The 20,592-nt window shown below is 49.7% G+C and overlaps 8 protein-coding genes across 8 annotated transcripts; 4 read left to right on the forward strand and 4 right to left on the reverse strand.

Annotated features, from left to right (window-relative positions):
- Nucleotides 1-257: 257 nt before the first annotated feature.
- On the forward strand, nt 258-653 carry N7457_005111 (uncharacterized protein; the record flags this gene model as incomplete). The annotated part of the gene is made up of 1 exon (XM_057176156.1): nt 258-653. One exon carries the CDS (start codon nt 258-260, stop codon nt 651-653), a length of 396 nt encoding a protein of 131 aa, XP_057030458.1.
- A 308-nt stretch (nt 654-961) lies between these two features.
- Nucleotides 962-1,255, forward strand: N7457_005112 (uncharacterized protein; the record flags this gene model as incomplete). The annotated part of the gene is made up of 1 exon (XM_057176157.1): nt 962-1,255. The coding sequence occupies one exon, from the start codon at nt 962-964 to the stop codon at nt 1,253-1,255; it is 294 nt and encodes a 97-aa protein (XP_057030459.1).
- Nucleotides 1,256-1,877: 622 nt separating this feature from the next.
- N7457_005113 (uncharacterized protein) lies at nt 1,878-2,621 on the reverse strand (the record flags this gene model as incomplete). The annotated part of the gene is made up of 1 exon (XM_057176158.1): nt 1,878-2,621. One exon carries the CDS (start codon nt 2,619-2,621, stop codon nt 1,878-1,880), a length of 744 nt encoding a protein of 247 aa, XP_057030460.1.
- A 496-nt stretch (nt 2,622-3,117) lies between these two features.
- Nucleotides 3,118-5,573, reverse strand: N7457_005114 (SDA1 family protein; the record flags this gene model as incomplete). Its single annotated transcript, XM_057176159.1, has 4 exons — nt 3,118-4,993; nt 5,047-5,334; nt 5,409-5,444; nt 5,527-5,573. 4 exons carry the CDS (start codon nt 5,571-5,573, stop codon nt 3,118-3,120), a joined length of 2,247 nt encoding a protein of 748 aa, XP_057030461.1.
- Nucleotides 5,574-6,082: 509 nt separating this feature from the next.
- On the reverse strand, nt 6,083-7,099 carry N7457_005115 (40S ribosomal protein uS7; the record flags this gene model as incomplete). Its single annotated transcript, XM_057176160.1, has 4 exons — nt 6,083-6,285; nt 6,352-6,466; nt 6,526-6,709; nt 6,966-7,099. 4 exons carry the CDS (start codon nt 7,097-7,099, stop codon nt 6,083-6,085), a joined length of 636 nt encoding a protein of 211 aa, XP_057030462.1.
- A 2,096-nt stretch (nt 7,100-9,195) lies between these two features.
- N7457_005116 (putative AMP binding domain protein) lies at nt 9,196-15,259 on the forward strand (the record flags this gene model as incomplete). Its single annotated transcript, XM_057176161.1, has 6 exons — nt 9,196-9,255; nt 9,312-9,334; nt 9,472-13,340; nt 13,391-13,600; nt 13,652-14,255; nt 14,314-15,259. 6 exons carry the CDS (start codon nt 9,196-9,198, stop codon nt 15,257-15,259), a joined length of 5,712 nt encoding a protein of 1,903 aa, XP_057030463.1.
- Nucleotides 15,260-16,245: 986 nt separating this feature from the next.
- On the forward strand, nt 16,246-18,231 carry N7457_005117 (sulfatase family protein; the record flags this gene model as incomplete). Its single annotated transcript, XM_057176162.1, has 5 exons — nt 16,246-16,401; nt 16,470-17,319; nt 17,382-17,599; nt 17,657-17,818; nt 17,878-18,231. Coding segments are annotated over 5 exons (1,740 nt in total), but the record flags the coding sequence as incomplete, so codon positions are not given.
- A 222-nt stretch (nt 18,232-18,453) lies between these two features.
- On the reverse strand, nt 18,454-20,589 carry N7457_005118 (2-isopropylmalate synthase; the record flags this gene model as incomplete). The annotated part of the gene is made up of 5 exons (XM_057176163.1): nt 18,454-18,636; nt 18,691-19,396; nt 19,456-20,330; nt 20,388-20,532; nt 20,582-20,589. The coding sequence occupies 5 exons, from the start codon at nt 20,587-20,589 to the stop codon at nt 18,454-18,456; spliced, it is 1,917 nt and encodes a 638-aa protein (XP_057030465.1).
- Between the last annotated feature and the right edge of the window lie 3 nt (nt 20,590-20,592).

A 20,592-nucleotide genomic window follows, 5' to 3' on the forward strand; every position in this document is an offset into this window, starting at 1 on the left:
GATACGCCAGGCACCCCTACTCCAGGCAGCCATGCACGTCGGCTGCTGCAATTTCTTATTTTGTTTCAAATGGTCTCTTTGAATCCCCTGTCATCTTCAGGGTCGTATAATTGTTCGACCAGCTGGAGGGAGTTCTCAGTATCCTCTCACATCATTCCCATCCGACTTATTATCTCCAAGGAGCAAAAAGGGTAAGCAAGCCCCCATGGCCTTGGAAGGCCCCTTCTAGAACAAGCATACTGAGTTTCATAGCTAGGATGTCTGCAAAGCTATTTGTTGTGTTCTACCGACCACGTTATGGAAACTACCTGCACTGGGCGCTGCATATAGAGCATAGGCAAGAGCATCAGATTCTCGAAGTCGACGGCGAACATCCACACTTTGAACACAATACGTTCATGGAGGATCCGAAGACATCAAAGACCTTCCTCCGACAATTCTTCGTCGCTGTCCTCAGAGAGAGCGATGTCGGGCGAGTAAGGAGTGCTGCACAGAGTGTCCCTGTGGACAACGAGACTGTTGAATGGGATTGTCATGATTATGTGCTGGAGGTTCTAGAAAAACTACAGGAGGATTCGATTTTGGATCAAGATGACGCAGACTATGTGGAGGTGAGGGAGATACTGATGGAAGAGAGGGGCGGTATTCTATAACCCTCATTTGAATATGCTCAACTTAATAGGGATTTACCCATCTATATATACCTGTACGGAGTAGGTGCATGTACTATGTGATCCTACAGCTGAAACTCAATGGGCCGGTGCCCTAAATGGTCTAGGAACCAACGTCATAAGCTTAAAACCTAATCCTCCTGTCAACCAGGGACTCTCCTCAGACGAAGGAAATGGACTAAGCCAAGTTGGGACTTCAAGCACTTTCCGACTATCTATACTCCTGGGAACATATTGTCTTTGGCGTCCTATCTTCACACTCTCTTTTCCCGGAATAAGTACACTGCACCATGGCTTCCAACGACACCTGGATAAATCCACGGATTCGGTATCGAATGAACGAACATGCACTCAAGGAAGATATGCAAGATTGTCCAGATATCGATTTGGGACATTTCGATGATGTGGACGTGGATTTTGGCGCAATCTTGAAGGATACTATTACCATTCTCAACAATGACAAACATCGCGGCCGCACAACAAAGACAGTGGTCGTGCTATCGGACAATCATCCTCTTCCTCGGCGCCCAAGATTCTTGCGGCTTCGAGTTTACTGGGCAAGATTGCGGGGTTGGCGGTTTTGAATGTACGGAATAGCTCAGGTCCGTGTCAAATGATATGGGGATATATATGTTTGGCAACTCTTGGTTCTTTTCTTTTTTTTTCCATTTCTTTCAACACACATGCGAGGTCTCCTATCTTGCTTACATATATGGATGTGTGACTCAATCTTGTTTGCTTTAAGAACATGCTCATTTGATTAAAGGGTTATTCTAGCTCAAGGCTGATGTCTGATATCATTGACAAATATTAATTTCAAATGTTTGCAAGCTACTTCCCAAGTAATGCCACACAAGACTAGATAGCCACAAGGAAAAAGTATAGCATATATCACATACATCCTTCGTGGATGAGGCCCTTATGTTGTATACAAGCCTACACATAGGGGTTCTCTTTAATTTTACTACATGCACTCCGTAGTACATAGTATATATAGAAATTAATCTCTGGCAAAGATATATCTCATTCACACTCACTGCACTGCAGCTGGGAAGAATAATAATACAAGACAATATGGTACAACATAGAACAATCGTGGGTATAATACAAGCCTGGAAAATGGAACCCGCTTGATTCCAGACCCAAAGACAAGCAAGAATGCGGGCTGAGTCGTAGAGTAAAGGAGAATAGAGAAGAATCAATGGTTCAAGCCCCATACATCCGCACATCCTCTGCCTCAACTTCTTCACGGCGACGGAGGAAAGTGGCTTCCTCAAAATCATCCAACTCCATGGTTGGCCGTTCAACCTTGCTGGGACGCACAGAAAGTATCCTGCGGCCCTGGCCGAGAGTTGGAGAGAGAATAGTTCGTCCATATGTGCTTTCACTCCAGGGGCCGCTCAGGCTTTTGGATAATTCCTCGGCATCGTCATTGATAAGCATATCACCATCTAATTCTAGAGGGCGCTTTTGACCCCCCAAAGCAAACGATGCAGTCGAGTCTTGGCTGCTCGATGGGATCGAGTATGCATCACCATCGTCAGTGACAAGGTACTCATCATGACTGAACGAGGATTTACCAGCACCAGAGAATGGCGACAATTCCGAGGGTCGACTGCCGTAGTAGGGTTGAATAGTGGGGGTCTGAGCGTCAGCTGCAGCGAGCGGGGCCTTCTCTTCTAGCTTGGCCATGTGGGTTTTGTATCCGTCTGCGACAGATTTCCGGACCCGCATTCCGACCGATAAAAGAGAAGACTGCACTGGGGCAGGAACGAGAGGGGTGGCAGAGAAGGTTGCTGCGGCGTAATGGTGGTGATGCGACAATGCAGGTGTATCAGAAGACACCGGTTCTGTGGCGGATGTAAAGAAGGATGTGATAGGAGGTTGGAAGCGTCGGCGCTTCGACAGGTCGCTGCTGCTGGGTGGCATGGGGCGGCTGATAGAGGGCATTGTGGAAAAGGAGGTTGTGAAGAAAGACTCGTGAATGAGAAGCAAAAAGATATGAGATTTCGAAAATTAGGTAGTGGTGTGTGCGCAAATTGACCACGGGGAAGTGACGTAGGGGGAAGCAAGGACTTGAGGAAGAAGAAAAGAAAAGAGGGTGAGGCTGCTCAGGCAACGGGGCGCCACTTAACGCGGTACGCGTCAATGGACGCCCTCGAATTGCGGACAATCACGTGAAATCGCGTCGGCCAACTACTCCGTACCTATATATACTCCATAGAAGCACGGAGTATAGAGCTGGATTATATAGTTCGTGCGTAGAACACTGTAAGCCGTGTTTTTGATTTACAACATGTTTTACCTGGAAGTCTCCGAGTAGCTATAGTAGCCAAGATACAGGACACATGTGTCTATTGTGCAGGCTTTCGATGTATGTGATGACAAGAATGATGTATATAACGAGCAATCATTATTTTTGTAAAAGGTGGCCCCCAATATGAGATCAGTTACCCACATTTCCTCTCCTTCCGCCTCTCTTACTGCGATCGTGATGCGCTTTAAGAACAGCACGGGTCTCCACCAAACTCCTCTTGTTCTTGCTGCGCGCCTTGCCCAGGGTCATGAGGAAGTTCTTACGGCGAGCCTTCTCCTTGTTGGTGGAACTCTTTCCTTGCTCCTCCTTGCGTTCCTTGCGACGAGCCTCCTTGCTCATGTGCTCAGAGCGATCAGTCTTGCCTTCCCGAGCGTGGGCAATGCGCTCCTCACGAGTGGCCTTGGCAGCAGACAGAGCAGCAAGACCTTCAATCTCCTCAGCGGTCAATGGGTCGTCGGTATGGCGGGAGGTCCATGGGGCAGCAACACGACCCTTGTTGCCTGGAAGAACTGCCTCGGCTGCTGCCTGGGCGCGAAGCTCAGCCAGTTTGGCGAGATCGGCAGGCGTGAGAATGCGGGTGGTAGCCAATTTCATGAAATCGATGGCTTTTTCGTCTTCTTCCTCTTTTTCACCGTCCTTCTTGGCTTCCTCTTCCTGCTTAGCCTTCTTTGAGGGTCCGGGCTTGCCCTCATCCTCGGAATCGCTCAGTACAATGTCAACATCGTCCTCCACATTGATCCATTCACCGTCGACATCACTGTCCTCGTCGTCTTCGACGTTCCAGGCTGCCCAAGCGGCTTCCTCGTCCTCCTCTTCATCATCTTCAGCATCTGATGGCAGACCCTTCTCGATGTTTTTCTTGCGACGTTCCTCGTCCTTCCACTTGGCCAAGAGTTCCAAGCCCTCAATTTCACCGACGGCCTGCTCACCATAACGCCTCTCTTGCCTCTCACCAGCGCGCAAGCTCATTGAAGCTTCCTTGCCGCGATCACGCTTCTTGAGCATCTGTGCACCAACATCACGGTATAGACTGAGAAGACCCTTGGAGGCCATCATGACACCCTTATCCTTACTCTTTTTGTACATGACAAGATCCTGCAACAGGGTCTCGTCAATAGCCAAAGGTTGACGGACACAGATTTCACGAATGGCATTGAGACCGGCCGTAGCAACTTCACCTGCTGATGCTTCGGACACGAACTCATTTGCAATCTTCTGAACCAGAGGCTCGAGAACATCAGGCGGCACCAAGTCGTGAGAAGCTTGGGCCAGGGACGCAAGGAACGAGGTCACAGATGGTTGGCGGGGTGTAAGGAACTTTTGGAAGTAAGAGTAGAGTGGCATGATGTGCAACTTGTGCAAGCCAACCAGACGGGACACCAGCTGCAGCACTAGGAGCTTTTGCTCCAACTTCAAGTGAGACTTGCTGTTTTGGAGATGCTTGAAGAACATGTTATCCGCGAATCCTTGAGGGTCGTGCAGCAAATGAAGCGCCGAGAAGTTGAGAGAAATGGGGTTGCCCTTCTTGCGCTCCTTGTTTCTGACTGCCTTGATGGCCTTTTCAGCAACGCGAGCCTTCTTTCTAGTCTTCTTGTTGATAGTAAGTTGGTGCTTCACCTGGCCAACGTTGACTTCTTCATCACTGTCTTCGTCCTCCAATTCCTCGCGCTCTTTATCGCCACCAAGGAAGAAACGAACTCCGCCAATGATGACCTTTTCATTCTGTGACAAGGCTGCCTCCTTCATGACCTCGACAGCTTTAGCCTCAGTCCAAATTTGACGCTTCCATAGCTCTCTAGTGATCTTGATTGCCCACAGGCCTTTAGCCGATGTGCGATCCGATGTGACCAAGTTGAACAGGACAGTCTGCATAGTGCGGTTCAGCTTGTGATTCGTGGTCTTTGCATTTGCAGTTCTGAGCTCAGAAAGAATCTTTTGGAACAGCAGAGCCCGCAGGGTCTTGCTAGGTGTAGCGACAAGGATGGGGAAGAGAGTGTGCAACAGGCTATAAGTAACGGTTAGAATTGACAGTTGGAAAGAAGGAGTGAGCCATCATACGTTGCCGAGTCCACAAGATCTTTCTTCTTCAACAGCACCAGACTTCCGACGAGCTTCTCCCGCAGCTCTGTCTCCAAAACCAGGTGGTGTTGCATAAGCATGTCAATGAGTTGTTGCGGGAAGTCCTTGCAGATTCCAGGGTAACAGTCGGCCACATGGGAAATGAAGTCAATAAGATCCCGAAGAGAGATTATACCGGTATCTGTAGCGGATGAGGGCGCCGCCATGAAAATCTCGCGATGAGATTCATATTGGTAGTGCTGGGCGCGGAAATCTTCAATGTAAGATCTGAATGGCGCAAGGCGACAATTAGTCCCGGTCGAATGCAATGGACGATAGAAAAAACTGTGCAGATGACTTACTTGGGATCTCTCTTAATCTTGTGCTGCAAATTAGGCCTGCGAAGCGCCAAAGATGTTAGTCGGACTGAAGCCTCTAATTGACGAGCGCATCGGCCAAGTCCAGAGACGGTGTACGTACAGGTCAGCCTCGACCTTTTCCAAGGCTCCAAGCTTTCTTTTCACCATTTTGAGGTGGGAAATATGAAATGTGGTGGTTGGGAAAGGTGTGTTTGAAGTCCGAAACTTTTTTCTCCGTATTCTGCGTATCGATAAGCGATGGAAAATCTCAACCTTGGCATATCAACTGGCTAGAACTTCACCGCGTTCCTATCAAAATACATATCTACCAGATAGCTCTTCGCCATTTCAATTTCCATATAAATACAATACAATTATCTCATTCCATTTTCAGTCTGTCGTTACTATGCTTGATCCATTGAAAAACTGAAACAAAAGAATTTTTTTTTTTTTAGGAAATGGGCCTTTACGGCCCAAGGTCTTCATGATCGCATCTCAACTACAAAGAAAGCCGTCCGAATGTGTTCCCTTTTAAGATCGTGCTTCCTTCTTGACTGTATCACATTATGTACAGCCTTGCAGATGCATGCGAATCCATTGAATCCCGGTTAAAACCCCGTCCACTCCAGTATACGTAAACAGAGGACCAAACGGAGAACAAAGCCAACACAACCACTTTACCGGTTGCTCTTGGCGACACGCTCGAGCTCGTCCTTCTTCTTGATGGCGTAGGAGTTGGAAGAACCCTTGGCGGCGTTGATCAGCTCCTCAGCAAGGCACTCAGCAATGCTCTTGATGTTGCGGAAAGAGGCCTCGCGGGCACCGATGGTGAGCAGAGAGATGGACTGGTTGACGCGGCGGAGGGGAGAGACATCGACGGCTAGAGGCGAGTTAGTCATTTGACACTAGACGGGCCGAGATAAGAGAGATAAGACTGTGCACATACCCTGGCGACGGACGGTACCCTGGGAACCGATACGGGTGGAGTCCTCACGGGGACCGCAGTTGACAATGGCGTCAACGGCGACCTGGAGAGGGTTCTGGTCGGTCATGATGTGGATCTATAAAATCGAATGTTAGTGCCCGAGTTGATAGTCGATCTGGTCGAAGTGGCACATACGATCTCGAAAGCGTGAGCGACAATGCGCACAGCCAGGAGCTTCTTTCCGTTGTTGCGGCCGTTCATCATGAGCGAGTTGGTGAGACGCTCGATGATGGGGCACTGAGCCTTGCGGAAACGCTTGGCAGCATAGCGACCGGCAGAGTGGGAGAGGTAGACGGGGGAGCGGATCTGGATGTAATCGCTGTGATGGCAGGTCAGCACCTCTGTAAAACTGATAGTCGCGTGATTGCCGGTCCTCGCATCTGCTGCCGATGTCCTGCTTTGTGCGCTGAAGAAAACCAAGTTCCAATCCCATAGGGTGTTGTGTTCCTTCGATAAGGAATTTCGATATCCCCCTTATGTTGCCGAAAAGTCTTCCCATTCCACCAATTCGACTCGGATCCTCGCACAAAGCAGGAATTCACTCGGCGCATAGAGGACCTGATAGAAAGACTCACGTCAAGGAAATATCCCGGATCTCGACATCATCGTAGCTCCACTTGTTGAACAGCTTGATGCTGCCCTGCTCGGCCAGAACCTCCTTGGGCAGGACGTTGAAAGAGGCGACCTCGACGTCCCCGTTGTCGGACATGTTGACTGTGCGGGAGGGGTTCGTGGGAAAATGACCGGGTTGTCGTTTGGTGGTTGAACGTCGATATGAGGTTGCGATTTTCGAGAGGCAGAACTAGTCGGGCTCATAAGCGAGCGGGCCCCGGGGGGTTTGTGTGTGCTTATGTAATATTCTTTCGAATTAGGGCAGGTGACCTAGTGACCTGCTATTAGTGCCTGAGGCCAACATTCAAAGTTCTGGCTTGGCGCTTTCTGGTTTCTTGTTACTCCTTATACCTTCCTTCCTTACCCACTTGATGCGAAATGACCATCGTATTGAAGGACGAGAAATTTCGTGTGCAATATGGCATTGTTAGCGTACAAGGTACTAACAGAATGTTAGAACCTGTATAACGATAGTATGCGGATATAGAAGTCCCCTATGCTGCTTCTCATTCTTAATATAGAATGAAAAGGACTATGTCTCATAAAGCGAAACCCCAATGGTGGTATCGGCCTAAAGATGATATACTGTGGCATTGGATGAAATATGGACTCCCAGGATGCAGGCACCGGCAACTTGTCGCTATATTCTCGAGATGAGGCGATAAATGGGATGCCATTACCACAGCTTCGAGTAAACATGGTATATGTATGAAGGAATAAGATAGCGCAATGGGATTCGAAAACTTGCCGAAACCTGCATGAGAATTATTTGGGAAAGTGACATCAAGACAGACAAAGATCGATGCAAACCAACGGAGAAGGCAGATCAACAAACGCATTCACTACAGACTAGGTAACCCATCACTTCGTCCTGATCAAACATGTTATCGCATTTGACGAGATACTCCTGCCTGGCATGAGTGGCGTTCGTATATATGCGAGAGGCTAGATGGGGATTTTGAAAGCTGATAGCTTCTTCGCAGTGTGAGTATTCTGGATGGAGAAAGCTTTCGGGCAAACTGCAAGCGTAGCATCTATGCAAGGCGCAGTTCAAATAATATGGTATTGTAGAAAGTATGGCCGGAACCAGAACCGGGAGCATGATATTGGTCTTTAATGGGATCCATAGATAGCTAAAAGAAGTCTGCGTATATTGTTCCAGGCAAGTATTCCGTATGGTCGCGTAGATAAGGTCGAGGTACAACCTTGTAAGTCTTACTCTGATAGATCTAAGCAATATCCCGCTTGGCCCCTCTTTGTCTCCATACTTGGGACTTATTTTGAGAAAACCTAAGATCCTGGGAAGTCCTCACCTCCCGATACACATTTTTGGTGCCCTTGAGGATTTCGAAGTATGCAAATCGCAGTCATTCTATCCCTAGCTTGTTGAGGAAGCAGTCCAGAGGGCACTCTGTACTCCGTATCCCTACCTAGGTAGGAATTGATGTAAATCATAGAATCTTGATGATCATGTGCATGGCTTCAAATTGAAATCGAACATCTACGAAGTCCGAGGGAGGATATTCTCGACATTAGATAGCAACTAACACTACATACACTACGATGCCTTTTTCTGCTAGCTTTTTTGGAACATCTTAGATGCTCATGGCTTTCTTGATGCTTTTCACATCTTGTATGACTGTTGTGATGAGTATGATCATTGTCCCAGTGCAGTCAAAATGCACAAGCTACTGACAGTGTGCATACACAATAATACACGGTGTACGGAGTAGTCGGTGGCTCATCTCAAGTCCGAGTCTGGACCGTAACACGCGATAGACGGTACCTGAACAGCCACAATCCTTAATTGAACTCGATCTGCGGATTAGTAGGCTTTGTGCTATCAATGCTGTAAAAAGTTCCCCGACCTATCTCCATGAAATAAACCTGAATATAACAACCCGAACGTCTGAATGTCTCAGTTGGGCCCGGCTCGCTTGACCGCCCTAGGCAGGTGACGTTGCGGCTGTCTTGCGCGGAGTCCATTAAGACACGACTATTGACTGCTTGGTCGACTACACCCCGGTTTATCCAACCTGCGGCTATCAGGGCTGCACTTGGCAAACCCGCTACCCCTCTCCTGCGCCCTTGAGACGCTCATTGCGATGAGGTGTTCCTGACTGCGTGCTCCCATCCCTCCCCCGCGCTTTCGACACGCTCCCCCGAATCAAGGCTTTTCTACATTCTGTCCAAATGGCGGAAGAGTCTCCCCAGTTTCAGGCCGCTCTGCGGAGTCTGGACCGGGAATTGGAGGTATGTTTATTCTGTGCACTTGCGGATTCATTTCGCTTATACATAAGCTACAATAGGAGGGCGATATTACCGAGAAAGGGTAAGCGATTTGAGATGATATGTTACCCCTCGCCGCGAAGGAAACGACAAGCCAATCGCTCGGCAATAGATATGCTTGACTCGACGGATTCTGGACCAGCAGATATATTCAAGTTCCGGAGAACTAACAACAACAAGATACCAGAAGCGCCGTACGGTCTTACTCTCTCAATACTTCGGCCCCAACAAGCCCCTTGAGATCAATCCTCAAGCCACCCCCGGCTATGAAGCATCATCGACCAGCCCCGGAGTGGCCCCGCCGGCGATTTTGAACGTTCGCCCACCAACTGCTGAATCTTCGATGCCACATATCGCTTCCCCCACTTATGCCGACGGTTACAATGGCCCACGGGGTAGCGGGGGCGCCGGATATAGCCAAGGTGCTGGCATCAATACACAGGATCAGCCACAGGCATCACTAGGGTCTCATGATAGAGATGGAATGCTCCAAACCCATGAACGAGTGCCGTCAGCGAGCTCCTACGACTCCTTATTCCTTCCTCGGCCCCCAGTCCCAGGGCCACAGGGCTTAGATGGTTCTAGAACGGCAACTTTGATGAGTCAAAACTACGCATTCAACCCAAACTCCCAACCTGAGTATGCCTCCACGCCCGAGTACACACAAGCCGAGTATGCGCAGGCCGAGTATGCTCCAGTCGAATATGCTCAACCTGAATATGCTCAACCTGAATATGCAGACGACGGCATGGGATACTACGATCCTGCTTCTGGAGCACCGACGCGACAGTCCACAATGCTTGATTCTCAACAGGGCTACTTCTCCGACTTTGCGGGTCAACAGCATGATGATTACAGAGATAGCTATGGAGGTGGCTTCCATCGCTATTCTCAGTCCGGAGAAGCTTTCTCGCCAACAGCAAACATAGCCCCCCCATTGATGCAGAATGCGGAATTTCAGCATGGGCCAGCCATTGAGCATCTACTGCCCCTCGAGCCTCGAGAGATTCCCTTCGCATTGAATGACCCTCATGACAAGAATATTCCGATGTCGAACTTCGACAACCTACCAACGGTCCTGCGCCACCGTGCTCGTGCTCATCCTAAGCAGGCAGCATATTGGGTACTGGATGCAAAAGGCAAAGAAGTTGCATCGATTACCTGGGAAAAGCTGTCCAGCCGTGCGGAGAAAGTTGCTCAAGTTATTCGCGATAAAAGTAATCTTTACCGCGGAGACCGTGTTGCTCTCATCTACCGTGAGGCTGAGATTATTGAGTTCGCCGTCGCACTTCTGGGCTGCTTTATCGCAGGAGTCGTTGCAGTGCCTATCAATAGTTTGGATGATTACACAAGCCTAAATCTTGTGCTGACCTCGACCCAGGCACATCTGGCTTTGACGACTGAAAACAACCTGAAGAACTTCCAACGCGATATTACAACGCAGAAGCTCAGTTGGCCACGGGGAGTCGAATGGTGGAAGACGAATGAGTTCGGTAGTTTCCATCCAAAGAAGAAGGACGACACGCCTCCGCTGCAGGTTCCTGATTTAGCTTATATTGAATTTGCACGGGCTCCGACCGGGGATCTGCGCGGTGTTGTGATGAGCCACCGGACTATTATGCACCAGATGGCATGTCTTAGCGCGATCATCTCCACTGTTCCCACGGATTCGAACGCTAAGCAATACGGGACCAAAGGAGAAACCATTATCAGCTACCTAGACCCAAGACAAGGAATTGGCATGATCATGGCCATTCTATTCACCGTTTATGGTGGGCACACAACAGTTTGGCATGAGGATCGAGCGGTAGAGACACCCGGTCTCTATGCCCATCTTATCACTAAGTACAAGGCATCAGTCATGGCAACCGATTACTCCGGCTTGAAGATCGCCACCTATAACTACCAGCAAGATCCAATGTCAACGAGACATTTTAAAAAGAATTCGGAGCCCAATTTTAGCAGCGTTAAGATTTGTTTGATCGATACGCTTACTCTCGACCCTGAGTTCCATGAAATCCTGGCAGATAGATGGCTACGTCCAATGAGAAACCCACGGGCTAGGGAAATCGTGGCCCCGATGCTTTGCTTACCAGAACATGGAGGCATGGTCATCAGTATGCGCGATTGGCTCGGTGGTGAGGAGCGAATGGGATGTGCTCTGACCCATGAGATGGATCCAGCCATCCGTGACGAGTCTAAGAAGGAAGACGAGAGCCTCACCAAATCTGAGACCAAAACTGGGTTCGGCAGCAGTCTGCTAGGTGGCGGATCACGAGTCTCTACTATCAAGCAGAGTCCCAAGAATGAATTGAGCGAAGTACTTTTGGACAAAGAGGCCCTGAAGACCAATGAAGTGGTTGTGCTGGCCATGGGCGAGGACGCACGAAAATACGCCAGCAGTATGCCGCATGCTGTACGCGTTGGCGCTTTTGGATACCCTATTCCTGACGCAACGCTCGCCGTTGTTGACCCTGAGACTAATCTTCTCTGTACGCCAAATGTTGTTGGAGAAATTTGGGTCGATTCGCCTTCTCTTTCTGGTGGATTCTGGGCCTTGCCGAAACATACAGAGGCTATATTCCACGCTCGCCCCTATAAATTTGAAGACGCCAATCCAACCCCGATACTCGTGGAACCCGAGTTCTTGCGCACTGGTCTACTCGGATGCGTGATTGAGGGCAGGCTATTTGTGCTAGGTCTCTACGAAGACCGCCTCCGCCAAAAGGTGGAGTGGGTTGAGCACGGTCAAGAGATTGTCGAACACCGCTACTTCTTCGTTCAGCATTTGACTGTAAGCATCCTGAAGAAGGTGCCGAAAATTCATGATTGTACTGCGTTTGATGTGTTTGTCAATGAGGAACATCTCCCGGTTATCGTTTTGGAGTCTTACTCGGCCTCAACAGCGCCAACAACCTCTGGTGGCCCGCCAAGGCAGCTCGACTCGGTTCTTCTTGATTCGCTCGCTGAGAGGTGTATGGAGGTTCTTTATCAAGAGCATCATCTACGAGTATATTGTGTTCTCCTCACAGCCCCGAACACTTTGCCGCGCGTTACCAAGAATGGCAGACAAGAGATTGGCAACATGCTCTGTCGCAAGGATTTCGAGTCTGGTATGCTGCAGGCTGTGCATGTCAAGTTTGGAGTTGAACGGTCAATAATGAATTTGCCCGTCGGTGTTGATCCTGAGGGTGGTATTTGGTCCCCCACCGCTCTAGCTTCGAGACAAGACATGCTTGCCTACCAAGAAAAGCAGTACTCGGGCGTGGATTATCGTGATGTTGTGATGGATGATCGAACTTCCACGCCATTGAACAATTTCAACACAATTGTCGATCTTCTTCAATGGCGAGTCTCCCGTCAAGCTGAAGAATTGGCTTACTGCTCCATAGACGGCCGCGGAAAGGAAGGAAAGGGCGTCACCTGGAAGAAATTCGACCTGAAAGTTTCTGCAGTCGCAACCTACCTGAAGAACAAGGTGAAGGTGCGACCGGGAGATCATCTCGTGCTCATGTACACCCACTCAGAGGATTACATCTATGCCGTACATGCTTGTTTGTGCTTGGGTGCTGTTGTCATTCCAATGGCTCCTATCGATCAAAACCGTCTTTCGGAGGATGCGCCTGCGTTCTTGCATATAATTAGCGACTTCAACGTCAAAGCCATCATCGTCAATACCGAAGTTGACCATGTTATGAGACAGAAGCTTGTGTCCCAACACATCAAGCAGTCCGCCCAAGTGCTTCGCATTGGTGTTCCCGCTATCTACAATACCACAAAGCCTTCTAGGCAGTCCCACGGATGCCGTGAGCTCGGCTACACTGTGAAGGATGCTTGGCTACAGGGCAACCAGCCCGCTCTGGTATGGACTTACTGGACCCCGGATCAACGAAGAATCTCGGTCAGTATCTCCCATGAAACCATCATGGGCATGTGCAAGGTTCAGAAAGAAACATGTCAAATGACAAGTTCGAGACCAGTGCTTGGAAGTGTACGAAGTACTTTAGGTCTTGGGTTCCTACACACCTGCTTTATGGGTATTTTCGTCGGTAAGCTTTCTGTTCTTTTTGGGGGTCTTCTGTTCTAATGTGATATCTAGGTGCCCCTACATATCTTGTTTCGCCAGTCGACTTCGCTCAGAACCCAATGACCCTCTTCGTAACTCTCGCTCGATATAAGATCAAGGACACGTATGCCACCTATCAAATGTTAGATCATGCAATGAGTGCTATGGCTGGAAAGGGGTTCCAGCTCCAAGAACTGAAGAACCTCATGATTTCCGCAGACGGTCGACCGAGAGTGGATATCTGTGCGTGCCATCCCCATTATAGCATGAAAAGAAGCTAATTCAACTGTACAGATGGGAAGGTACGCCTGCATTTTGCCAACGCCAGCTTGGACCGTACTTCGATCAACATAGTCTACTCTCATGTTCTCAACCCCATGATTACCACCCGATCATACATGTGCATTGAACCAATCGAGCTCTACCTCGATCTACGAAGCCTTCGTCAAGGCCTTGTCTACCCGGTGGATCCTGATGCCGACCCTACCGCGCTTTTGCTACAAGATTCGGGTATGGTACCAGTCAACACACAGATTGCGATCGTGAACCCAGAGACTTGCACTCTCGCGCATGTAGGAGAGTACGGTGAGATCTGGGTTCAGTCCGACGCTTGCGCGCAAGGATTCTACAAATCAAAACAAGATTTTGACGCCGAGCGGTTGAACGGCAGAGTTGCAGATGGAGATCCTAGTGTGCCTTATGTCCGTACTGGTGATCTTGGTTTCCTTCATACGGTTACTCGCCCAATCGGTCCTGGCGGCCAGCCGGTCGAGATGCAAGTACTGTTCCTCCTTGGCAGCATTGGTGAGACTTTCGAAGTCAACGGACTCAACCACTTCCCTATGGACATCGAAAACTCTGTAGAGAGATGCCATCGCAACATTGTGAATGGAGGATGGTAAGTAAATAAAGAGTGTTCTTCGCAGATTGTTCAATGGCTAACGTGAGGTTAACAGTGCTATTTTCCAAGCCGGTGGTTTGGTTGTCACCGTTGTCGAGGTTACCCGAAAGGCGTACCTGGCTGCCCTTGTTCCCGTCATTGTTGATGCTATTCTCATGGAGCACCAGGTTGTTACGGATATTGTCGCATTTGTTTCTTACGGCGACTTCCCTCGCTCCCGTCTCGGTGAGAAACAGCGTGGAAAGGTACTCGCTTCATGGGTAACCCGCAAGCTGCGAACTATTGCCCAGTTCAGCATTCGCGATCTGGAAGGTGACAACCCATTCGCGGAAATGCCGCAGCATCGTATGAGCCGAGCTTCCAAACCTGGTAGCACCATGGGTACCAGCTTCAGACAATCGACAATGAATCCCGAAATTGACACAGGCGTGCCTCGCTCCCCAGCTGGAGTGACACTGGAAGAGACCATTCAGCCCCCGACTGCTTATAATACCGACGGGGCTGCGTCGACGCCGCATGAAATCGAGACAGCCACGGACAATAGCGTGGTTGCCACTCCTGTTCCGGAGCCTAGTCCCGCTGTGCCTCACATCAAAGAGCCACAGTCTGCCACGATTGTAACCGAGTTTGACGATCGTCACTACAATACTTTGGAGTCAGCCGAGGGAACTTCTAACGCCGACCGTGATTTCCGCTTCAGCTTTGATATGGGCACGCCTAACCAACCTCAATCGTATGGATATCCTCCGGGCGATGAACGGCGAGAGTCGCTTCCCAGCCAGCAGGGATGGAACCCAAGTAGCGGCCCAGTTATTGGCACCGCTCATGCAGAGCCACCACGTCCACGCACACAGGACAGCGGGGTGATCGATGACTGGCCCCAAGAAGCTCTCATGTATCAGTCGGCACTAGGTGCAGAGAACGGCCAGGAGTTCCACCGCACGGACAGTAACCACGCTGCAGGGCAAAATCGTTACGATGGCCGCGGTTACGAACGTTGAGCTTTGATCGAGCACGTACATCGGTGTCTAGGACCCTGGCTGATCTTTTGTTCTAAAGCTGCCTGAAACGTGTTTGCTGTACGCCGATTTAATTCCTTCCCCCAACATTGCGATCTATTCACTTCTCCTCCCCCCCTCCCCCCCCCCGTCCCCCCCAGTTGTTCTTCCTCAATACCAATTTTTCCCTGTTTGCGATTTGTACATAGCCAGTATATCTTTGAATTGTGTGTGTAGATAATTATCCAGTTTTGATTTACATTCAAATCCTTTCCTTTACAGTCGATTATCTTGATGCCACCAACGCCTCAAAGCCGTGATGTCGACCCACCCCTAATGTGATCGTCCTTGGGCTCGCAATCAACTCATTTACACGTACGTCGATATATAGGATCTACAATGTATGGGACAGCTCTGCGATAACATCTAATTTTGCTGCGAATAGCTATTACGACCAACTCCACGGCTCAACAACATACGGCGGTTAATACAAGTCGTGAAGCTTCTGGGTTTGGAAGATAGATTCTACTAGTCAGTATCTTAACTGTCTTGCGGTCATACTACTATTCCAACTGGAAAATACAAAAGTTAGTGGAAAACAGAGATGACTACAACGAGATTCGGTCGAAAAACGAAAGTATAGATGCCTGTGAGAGGCTATCTTGACTCCATCCGTGCAGTGCAACCCTAACTATTTCTAATTGACAACTTAGATCCCTCCGAATATCTTGATTCCGCCTGAAATCCTGTAAGCATTGCCATGATATTCCCGAGAGTCTGCCATAGACCGTCTTCCCACTCATCGCCGACTTATCGACCATCATTATGCTCTGACCGAGCCAAATGATCGGCGACTATTGACGTGCAATTCTGTGGAGAAATCACACAAGAGCTCAGTTTTCTGGTCTTTTTCTTTCTCCTCGGTGACTTACGAGTTAGAAAGGAGCTAAACTGGGCTATAAAGCTGTCTTCGGCTCCCAAATTGAAGATGTAACAACTCCAGTTCAGTACCAGCAACCATGAACTTGCTAGGACTCGTGTTATTGGCAACCATGACAGTTGCCAAACGGCCTAATATTCTCTTTGTTCTGACAGACGACCAGGGCAAATATGTCGGTGGTTTAGAGCACATGCCCAAGCTGCAGGTGAGTCCATTCCCATCTCAACGAAAGCCCTACTTTTGGAATCGACCTCAATCTGACACCCACACAAGGAAACTCTCGTCCAACAAGGAACAAGCTACTCAAAACACTTCTGCTCAATAGCACTATGCTGTCCCTCACGAGCCAATCTCTGGACAGGCCGCATGCCACACAACACCAACGTAACGGACGTGGGTCTTCCCTACGGCGGCTATCCCAAGGTAGTCTCCGCAGGATGGAACGACAACTACCTGCCACTATGGATGCAAGAAGCCGGCTACAACACATACTACGTAGGTAAGATGTGGAACGCGCACACAGAGGACAACTACAACGATCCCTACGTGCGAGGCTTTAATGGCTCCGACTTCCTACTGGACCCCTACACCTACCGATACTGGTACGCGCGAATGACTCGTAATGGTGCACCGCCCGTCAAATATGATGGGAAGTACTCGACCGATGTGATCGCCGAAAAGGCCGAAGGCTTCATCGACGAAGCGGTTAAGCATGACCAGCCATGGATGCTGACCGTAGCACCAAATGCACCGCACTCGAACGGATCGCATGATTCAACGCGGAACGCGAACTGGTTTGGAGAGCCGGAGTTTGCGCCCCGACATGCAGATTTATTCAAGGATACCAAGGCGCCACGGGATGAGAGCTTTAACGCCCTGATTGAGAATGCGGTTAGCTGGGTGCAGAATGTGCCTGAGCTGAACCAGACGCATATTGACTATATCGATGAGTTCCAGCGGTGTCGACTGCGAGCCTTGCAGGCTGTTGATGAGATGATTGGGAATTTGATTGACAAGTTGGACAAGCTTGGGGAGCTGGATAATACCTACATCTTCTTCTCGACAGATAATGGGTATCATCTGGGTCAGCACCGGTTGCAGCCTGGTAAGAACTGTGGTTATGGTGAGTGATTCTCAATTCTTTGGAGTGTACACCTTTCGTTTGGAACATACTGACACTTACAGAAACCGATATCAATGTCCCTCTCATCGTCCGTGGCCCTGGTATCGGCAAGAATCAGACCTTGGACGCTATCACTTCTCATACGGATCTGGCTCCTACCTTTTTGAACTTAGCCGGAGCGAGTCGAGAGGGACTGGATGGCAAAAAGATCCCTACCACCATCGCTGCAAACACAGCAGATAATAGGACCGAGCATGTGGCCATTGAGTACTGGGGACTGGTGAGAAATTCACAAATCGAAAGGTTTCTTCGCACAACTAGCTAACTTCTATTCCAGGCCGTACCAGAAGGGATCTATGGATATGCCAGCGACAAGCTCGACCAGCCACACAGCAGCTACCAGCAAAACACATACAAGGGCATCCGACTAGTTGCCGACGACTATAGTCTCTACTACTCAGTATGGTGCACCAACGAGAAAGAGTTCTATGATCTAAAGGTATAGTCAGAAACCAATTTCGTTCAGCGCATCCAACAAGCCCTAACACAAGGACACAGAGCGACCCCCATCAGACCGTGAATCTGGGCGCCAATCCAGCTAAACATCCTAATTACAAGATCGGAAACTGCAAGTTACCGCAGATAATAAGCCGTCTAGACGCGTTAATGCTCGTGCTCAAATCCTGCGAAGGCGATGCATGTCGATACCCCTGGCAACAACTGCACCCGGCTGGGAACGTGAATAGTCTTGCAGATGCGCTAGATTCTGAGTTTGACACTTTCTACAAGAACCAGCCGAAAGTGTCGTTCTCTTCGTGTGAAAATGGGTATATCATTTTGGCGGAGGGGCCACAAAAGTTCAATTATTACGGGGCTAGTGAGAAGAGAGGATGGAGATTGTTTGGATGGTGAACTGCGCTTGCAATAGCCTCAGCGATGCAAAGAGAAACGCCCTTGATATTCATTATTTGTTATGGTGACCATGACTGTCACTGTGGTGTATACATTATGTCCGGAGTTCGAGTTTCCAAAGTAAAAAGTAGCAGTTGGAAATAGATTCATTCAAATTGATCATGGTATATGAATTATTGCTATCACTTTTGGTGCTTCATCTTTCTTGTTTTTTTGTTACATTTACATACTTTCAGCCTGTTTTGTGAGCTGCTCGATGTTGACCTTGCTGCTCAGACCGCCGATAGAAGCGGCGGCCTCAGGGGTACTGGCCAGCTGCTCGAGAGCCTGCAGGTCATCGCTGGTGAGGGTGTTGGAGCGGATGGGACGGAAAGGAGCCGGGGAACCAGCGCGGGAGGTGAGGAACTATGAACAATATGTTAGTAGTGATACACAAACAAATCAACGATCGAATCTTACCGAGCTAGCGGCGCTAAGCAGCGCAATAAGAGAGGCCTGGACCACATCCTGGTGGATGCCAACACCCCATACTTGCTCATTGCTGCCGGCTGCTGTGCACTGAATGTATGTAGCGGCCTTCACGTCACGACCGCGACCAATGGAGTGTTCCTTGTAATCGCGGACATCCAGATCGATACCGAGAGTGGAAAGTGCAGTAGCCAGGGACGAGATAGCACCTGGGCCGACACCGGTGATGGCATGCTGGACATTGTCGATCTCGACGATACCGGTGAAGCGACGCTTGAGGTTCTTGGTGTTGAGGGCCTTGCCGGGTTGGGGAGGAGCAGGGGACCGCGAGCGATCGGTGGTGATGCTGTAATCGACGAGAGTGAAGCGAGGGTTTGACTTGAGGTGGTAAGCCTCCTCGAAGAGGTTCACGATCTCGGTGGGCTTCAGCTCCCGGCTGACACTCTCGGTCTTCACTTGCACGATTTTGCTGAACTCGACCTGCAGCGCGCGAGGGAGATCCAGCTCCAAGCTGCGCAGAATAATCCAGGCGGCGCCACCCTTTCCACTCTGGGAGTTGACGCGGATGACTGCCTCGTATGTACGGCCAATATCTTGCGGGTCCAGAGGCAGATATGGGACTTCCCACTTGGTTTCCTCGTCGGCACCCTCGCCATCTTCGCGGAGCTTGAAGCCCTTCTTGATTGCGTCTTGGTGACTAAGTTTCAGAAATAAGTTAGTAAGATAGATAATCCACGTGGGAACAGGAAATCGAACCTTCCAGAGAAAGCGCACACCACGAGCTGGCCACCATAGGGTGCGCGCTCGTTAACGGGAATCTTGTTGCACTCCTCAACCACCTTGATAACTGAGTTGATGTCCGAGAAGTCGACGTTTGGTGAGACACCTTGTGTGTACATGTTCAGGGCGAGAGTGACGAGATCTACATTTCCAGTGCGCTCGCCGTTTCCGAACAGAGTGCCCTCTACACGATCGGCACCAGCCATTTGTGCCAGCTCAGCCGCAGCAACAGCGCAGCCCCGATCGTTATGGGGGTGTACTGAAACAACAAACTTCTCGCGTTCAGTCATGTTTGTGCAGAAGTACTCAACCTGATCGGCGAAGACGTTGGGGGTGGCCATCTCTACTGTGGCGGGAAGGTTGAAAATGATAGGCTTCTCGGCAGTGGGCTCCCACGCAGCCTTGACAGCCTGGCAGACCTCCACAGCGAACTCGGGCTCGGTATCCGAGAAAGTCTCGGGGGAGAACTCAAATTGCCAATCTGTGCCAGCCTGGGAGGGGTCATCCTTGGTGATAGAGCGGGCGTACTTTGTGCATTTAACAGCGAGTTCCAGACTCTGCTTTCGGTCCATATTGAAGATGATGCGTCGGAAACAGGGGCTAGTTGCGAGGTAGATGTGGAGGATGGCCTTCTTGGCGCCCTTCAGAGAGTCAACGGTGCGACGGATGAGGTCCTCGCGGCAAGGAGCCAGGACTTGGAGAGCGACATCATCGGGGGTGAGGCCGGGCTCTTCGACCAGACGGCGGGTGAAGTCGAAATCAATTTGGGATGCGGACGGGAATGACACTTCAATTTCTTTATAACCAATATCCACAAGCATCTTGAAGAAACGATATTTTTGCTCGCCATCCTATTAAGGCAATTCAGTCAATCGAGGAACATCAATTAGCAGTCAAATATGCCATACCATTGGGTCGGGGAGAGACTGGTTGCCATCGCGCAGATCGGTGGCCAGCCAGCGAGGTGGCTTGTTGATAACTTTGTCAGGCCATTGGCGATTAGGCAGGTTAAGTGGCTTGTATGGCGTATATTTTTTTGAAGGATCCTTGAGCCTTCACGGGATTAGTACAGACAAACTGCAGGTCAGGAATCACCACATACATCGGCATGAC

This window comes from Penicillium paradoxum (genome assembly GCF_028828445.1).
Source record: "Penicillium paradoxum strain IBT 22861 chromosome Unknown utg000005l_segment0_segment0, whole genome shotgun sequence".
In the NCBI taxonomy this organism is placed as follows: domain Eukaryota; kingdom Fungi; phylum Ascomycota; class Eurotiomycetes; order Eurotiales; family Aspergillaceae; genus Penicillium; species Penicillium paradoxum.